The 7,012-nt window shown below is 47.6% G+C and overlaps 1 protein-coding gene across 1 annotated transcript in view; it reads right to left on the bottom strand.

Annotated features, from left to right (window-relative positions):
* The window catches only part of LOC130312620 (B-cell differentiation antigen CD72-like), a 49,771-nt gene extending 44,327 nt beyond the window's left edge, over positions 1 to 5,444 (bottom strand). Inside the window, exons 1-2 of the mRNA XM_056552586.1 lie at positions 5,357 to 5,444; positions 2,203 to 2,325 (exon numbers count right to left, since the gene is read on the bottom strand). Coding sequence (XP_056408561.1) covers positions 2,203 to 2,325; positions 5,357 to 5,426 — 193 coding nt within the window. The 5' untranslated portion in view covers positions 5,427 to 5,444. The remainder of the gene's footprint in view (positions 1 to 2,202; positions 2,326 to 5,356) is intronic.
* Between the last annotated feature and the right edge of the window lie 1,568 nt (positions 5,445 to 7,012).

Here is a 7,012-nt window from a genome sequence, read left to right on the forward strand (position 1 = left end):
GAGGGATACAGGTGAGGTCAGCCATACAGGTGATATGAGGGATACAGGTGAGGTCAGCCATACAGGTGAGATCAGCCATACAGGTTAGATCAGCCATACAGGTGAGGTCAGCCATATAAGTGAGGTCAGCCATACAAGTGAGATGAGGGATACAGGGGACATCAGTCATACAGGTGAAATGAGGGATACAGGTGAGGTCAGCCATACAGGTGAGATGAGGGATACAGGCGAGGTCAGCCATACAGGTGAGGTCATCCATACAGGTGAGATGAGGGATACAGGTGACATCAGTCATACAGGTGAAATGAGGGATACAGGCAAGGTCAGCCATACAGGTGAGATGAGGGATACAGGCGAGGTCAGTCATACAGGCGAGGTCAGTCATGCAGGTGAGATGAGGTATACAGGCAAGGTCAGTTATACAGGCGAGGTCAGTGATACAGGCGAGGTCAGTGATACAGGTGAGATCAGTAATACAGGTGAGATGAGGGATACAGGTGAGGTCAGTCATACAGGCGAGGTCAGTCGTACAGGCGAGGTCAGTCGTACAGGTGACATGAGGGATACAGGCCAGATCAGTCATACAGGTGAGCTGAGGGATACAGGGGACATCAGTCATACAGGTGAGATGAGGGTTACAGGTGAGGTCAGTCGTACAGGTGAGGTCAGTCATAAAGGTGAGATGAGGGATACAGGTGAGGTCAGTCATACAGGTGAGATGAGGGATACAGGTGAGGTCAGTCATACAGGTGAGATGAGGGATACAGGCGAGGTCAGTCATACAGGTGAGATGAGGGATACAGGTGAGGTCAGTCATACAGGTGAAATGAGGGATACAGGTGAGGTCAGTGATACAGGTGAGATCAGTAAAACAGGTGAGGTCAGTCATACAGGTGAGGTCAGCCATACAGGTGAAATGAGGGTTACAGCTGAGGTCAGTCGTACAGGCGAGGTCAGTCATACAGGTGAGATGAGGGATACAGGCGAGGTCAGTCATACAGGTGAGATGAGGGATACAGGTGAGGTCAGTCATACAGGTGAGATGATGGATACAGGCGAGGTCAGTTATACAGGCGAGATCAGTAATACAGGCGAGGTCAGTGATACAGGCGAGGTCACTCATACAGGCGAGGTCAGTTATAAAGGCGAGGTCAGTATACAGGCGAGGTCAGTTATAAAGGCGAAGTCAGTAATACAGGCGAGGTCACTCATACAGGCAAGGTCAGTTATACAGGTGAGGTCAGTAATACAGGCTAGGTCAGTAATACAGGTGAGGTCAGTATACAGGCGAGGTCAGTAATACAGGCGAGGTCAGTGATACAGGTGAGGTCAGTGATACAGGCGAGGTCAGTGATACAGGTGAGGTCAGTATATAGGCGAGGTCAGTGATACAGGCGAGGTCAGTAATACAGGTGAGGTCAGTAATACAGGCGAGGTCAGTATACAGGCGAGGTCAGTATACAGGCGAGGTCAGTGATACAGGCGAGGTCAGTATACAGGCGAGGTCAGTGATACAGGCGAGGTCAGTGATACAGGTGAGGTCAGTGATACAGGTGAGGTCAGTGATACAGGTGAGGTCAGTAATACAGGTGAGGTCAGTATGAAGGCGAGGTCAGTAATACAGGCGAGGTCAGTATACAGGCGAGGTCAGTAATACAGGCGAGGTCAGTGATACAGGCGAGGTCAGTGATACAGGCGAGGTCAGTATACAGGCGAGGTCAGTGATACAGGCGAGGTCAGTGATACAGGCGAGGTCAGTGATACAGGCGAGGTCAGTGATACAGGCGAGATCAGTATACAGGCGAGGTCAGTGATACAGGCGAGGTCAGTGATACAGGCGAGGTCAGTGATACAGGCGAGGTCAGTTATACAGGCGAATTCAGTAATACAGGCGAGGTCAGTGATACAGGCGAGGTCAGTATACAGGCGAGGTCAGTGATACAGGCGAGGTCAGTGATACAGGCGAGGTCAGTGATACAGGCGAGGTCAGTATACAGGTGAGGTCAGTGATACAGGCGAGGTCAGTGATACAGGCGAGGTCAGTGATACAGGCGAGGTCAGTGATACAGGCGAGGTCAGTGATACAGGCGAGGTCAGTATACAGGTGAGGTCAGTTATATATTTTATCATACATTTTTGTAGTTTCCTTATATATTTGGTGTTACAGTACGATCACAATGAGGTTACACTTTAGTGTCTTACTTGTTTTCAGGTGTTGAGACCCTGATGTTCCTACAGGTGGCGCTGTGGGAGCTTCGTTTTTTCTTGATGGTCGTTCTACATTTTCATACAGAACTTCTGACTGATCATTGTCTTCTTCATTGTCTGAGGAGGAAACGTGCAGCAGATCCTCATCATGTCCGAGATAGAGCTGGTTAGAGGGGGAAATATTGGGGCAGATGTAGAAGCAGGAGTATGGGGGTAACTATGGGGGCAGATGTATCAGCCAAGGAGGTTACTATGGGGGTGCAGAAGTATCAGCCGGGGGAAGGGGTAACTATGGGGAACAAATTTATTAGCCAGAGGATTCAGTAAATCATTATGTTTTTCTTTTTTTAGGGCAATAGCCCTGGCCCTATCACGTGGCCACTTGGGATAACCCCGAGCAGTTAGGAGGGATTATATACGATCAGCTTCTCGTAGGAAATCCATGTCGGTGCAATTCCTGCATTCCCGAACCATCTCACCCACCGAGGGGGGGTAACTATTGTGGAGCAGATGTATGGACTGGGGGGGGGGGGTGTAGGAACTATGGGGGAGAGATGTATCATACGGGGGGGGTAACTATGGTGAGCAAATGTATCACCTGGTGGGGGCAGAAGTTTTAGCCAGATTATCACTCCCATCATCCCTGACCCCAGGAGATCACAATCTAATCTCCTATCACAAACAATGTATCACTCCCATCATCCCTGACCCCAGGAGACCACAATCTAATCTCCCATCATACAATGTATCACCCCTATCATCCCTGACCCCAGGAGATCACAATCTAATCTCCTATCATACAATGTATCACTCCCATCATCCCTGACCCCAGGAGATCACAATCTAATCTCCTATCACATACAATGTATCACCCCTATCATCCCTGACCCCAGGAGCTCACAATCTAATCTCCTATCATACAATGTATCACTCCTATCATCCCTGACCCCAGGAGATCACAATCTATCATACAATGTATCACTCCCATCATCCCTGACCCCAGGAGATCACAATCTAATCTCTTTTCACATGCAATGTATCATCACTCCCATCATCCCTGACCCCAGGAGATCACAATCTAATCTCCTATCATACAATGTATCACTCCCATCATCCCTGACCCCAGGAGATCACAATCTATCATACAATGTATCACTCCCATCATCTCTGACCCCAGGAGATCACAATCTAATCTCCTATCATACAATGTATCACTCCCAACATCCCTGACCCCAGGAGCTCACAATCTAATCTCCTATCATACATTGTATCACTCCCAACATCCCTGACCCCAGGAGCTCACAATCTAATCTCCTATCATACATTGTATCACTCCCATCATCCCTGACCCCAGGAGCTCACAATCTAATCTCCTATCATACAATATATCACTCCCATCATCCCTGACCCCAGGAGATCAAAATCTAATCTCCTATCACATACAATGGACCACTCCCATCATCCCTAACCCCAGGAGATCACAATCTAATCTCCTATCATACAATGTATCACTCCCATCATCCCTGACCCCAGGAGATCACAATCTAATCTCCTATCATACAATGTATCACTCCCATCATCCCTGACCCCAGGAGATCACAATCTAATCTCCTATCATACAATGTATCACTCCCATCATCCCTGACCCCAGGAGATCACAATCTAATCTCCTATCACATACAATGTATCACTCCCATCATCCCTGACCCCAGGAGATCACAATCTAATCTCCTATCATACAATGTATCACTCCCATCATCCCTGACCCCAGGAGATCACAATCTAATCTCCTATCACATACAATGTATCACTCCCATCATCCCTGACCCCAGGAGCTCACAATCTAATCTCCTATCACATACAATGTATCACTCCCATCATCCCTGACCCCAGGAGATCACAATCTAATCTCCTATCATACAATGTATCACTCCCATCATCCCTGACCCCAGGAGATCACAATCTAATCTCTTTTCATACAATGTATCACTCCCATCATCCCTGACCCCAGGAGATCACAATCTAATCTCCTATCATACAATGTATCACTCCCATCATCCCTGACCCCCGGAGATCACAATCTAATCTCCTATCATACAATGTATCACTCCCATCATCCCTGACCCCAGGAGATCACAATCTACTCTCCTATCATACAATGTATCACTCCCATCATCCCTGACCCCAGGAGATCACAATCTAATCTCCTATCATACAATGTATCACTCCCATCATCCCTGACCCCCGGAGATCACAATCTAATCTCCTATCATACAATGTATCACTCCCATCATCCCTGACCCCAGGAGATCACAATCTAATCTCCTATCATACAATGTATCACTCCCATCATCCCTGACCCCAGGAGATCACAATCTAATCTCCTATCATACAATGTATCACTCCCATCATCCCTGACCCCCGGAGATCACAATCTAATCTCCTATCATACAATGTATCACTCCCATCATCCCTGACCCCAGGAGATCACAATCTACTCTCCTATCATACAATGTATCACTCCCATCATCCCTGACCCCAGGAGCTCACAATCTAATCTCCTATCATACAATGTATCACTCCCATCATCCCTGACCCCAGGAGCTCACAATCTAATCTCCTATCATACAATGTATCACTCCCATCATCCCTGACCCCAGGAGATCACAATCTAATCTCCTATCATACAATGTATCACTCCCATCATCCCTGACCCCAGGAGATCACAATCTAATCTCCTATCATACAATGTGTCACTCCCATCATCCCTGACCCCAGGAGATCACAATCTAATCTCCTATCACATACAATGTATCACTCCCATCATCCCTGACCCCAGGAGATCACAATCTAATCTCCTATCATACAATGTGTCACTCCCATCATCCCTGACCCCAGGAGATCACAATCTAATCTCCTATCACATACAATGTATCACTCCCATCATCCCTGACCCCAGGAGATCACAATCTACTCTCCTATCATACAATGTGTCACTCCCATCATCCCTGACCCCAGGAGATCACAATCTAATCTCCTATCACATACAATGTATCACTCCCATCATCCCTGACCCCAGGAGATCACAATCTAATCTCCTATCATACAATGTATCACTCCCATCATCCCTGACCCCAGGAGGTTATACCTGAAGGTCCCTTTTCCCTTGGAAGATTCTTGAAGAATTTCAGGTCGGTGTAGGTCACAGCGTCAGCCATGTCCGTGCTGATAAGAGAATTTACTGTAGAAGAGGAAGGAAAGAAAAGAATAAAACATAAGTTTGCATTAAAATAAAATCCCCCAAATATAGAAGAGGAAGTTCAGAGCGTGACGGTCGCGCTGCCCCAATTTTTCCAGTGTTAGCAGAACATATATTCCCCGCTGAATGTATAATGCAACGTGCGCTGTACTATGTATAATGGAATTCCCTTTCTTAGTGACATCTACTGGTGAAAATGTGTAATGGCAGAGAAAATACCAGGGGTCATATACTATGTGTTCCATATATTGAAGTCCCCTCACTGCCGCCAATTTCCTCTCATGTAGGGAGGGGCCTCCTGTCCTCAAAGAATTGGGTCACATGGGCCTCCTGTCCTCTAAGAACTGGGTCACATGGGTCTCCTGCCATCCAAGATTTGCCTCACATGGGCCTCAGTGTCCTCCAAGAAGTGGGTACCATAGGCCTCTTGTCCTCTAAGAACTGGGTCACATGGGCCGCCTGTCCTCTAAGAACTGGGTCACATGGGCCGCCTGTCCTCTAAGAACTGGGTCACATGGGCCGCCTGTCCTCTAAGAACTGGGTCACATGGGCCGCCTGTCCTCTAAGAACTGGGTCACATGGGCCGCCTGTCCTCTAAGAACTGGGTCACATGGGTCTCCTGCCATCAAAGATTTGCCTCACATGGGCCTCCTGTCCTCCAAGAACTGGGTCACATGGGTCTCCTGTCCTCCAAGAACTAGGTCACATAGGCTTCCTGTCCTCTAACAACTGGGTCACATGGTTCTCCTGTCCTCCAAGAACTGGGTCACATGGGCTTCCTGTCCTCCAAGAACTGGGTAACATGGGCTTCCTGTCCTCTAAGAATTGGGTCACATGGGTCTCCTGTCCTCAAAGAACTGGGTCACATGGGCTTCCTGTCTTCCAAGAACTGGGTAACATGGGCTTCCTGTCCTCTAAGAATTGGGTCACATGGGCCTCCTGTCTTGGTGAGTACCCAGCTGTCAGCCTGTTGCTTGTGAGACTGTGTCGGGGTTTTCATTATAACGAATGAGAAGAATAGAGGAAACATCGGACGTCCAACTAACCCCAATTTAGGTCGGGGGTCCACTGGACACCATGATAGGACCATTACACTTGTAAAAACATCTGTCTACAATGAGTTAGTGTCCGCCTCAGGGACCCCTGTTGTCTGAGTATCAGGGTCTCTTTGGATGTTGGCAGCATAAAGGGGCACTCTGGAATTTTACTCTGGATGGGCACTAATTATAGGGGCATTACGAATGGTCACAGTCCATGGGATCAGACTGGATGGTCACTGATGAGTCACTCTGTACAGTCACTCTCTATAGGGGTACTCTGTACAGTCACTCTCTATAGGGGTACTCTGTACAGTCACTCTCTATAGGGGTACTCTGTACAGTCACTCTCTGTAGGGGTACTCTGTACAGTCACTCTCTGTAGGATCTCACGTAGTAGTAATTTAGCAGTATCATGGTGGTAGTAGAAGTAATTTAGTAGTATCATGGTGGTAGTAGTAGTAATTTAGCAGTATCATGGTGGTAGTTGTAGTAATTTAGCAGTATC

This window comes from Hyla sarda, chromosome 1 (genome assembly GCF_029499605.1).
Source record: "Hyla sarda isolate aHylSar1 chromosome 1, aHylSar1.hap1, whole genome shotgun sequence".
Lineage (NCBI taxonomy): Eukaryota > Metazoa > Chordata > Amphibia > Anura > Hylidae > Hyla > Hyla sarda.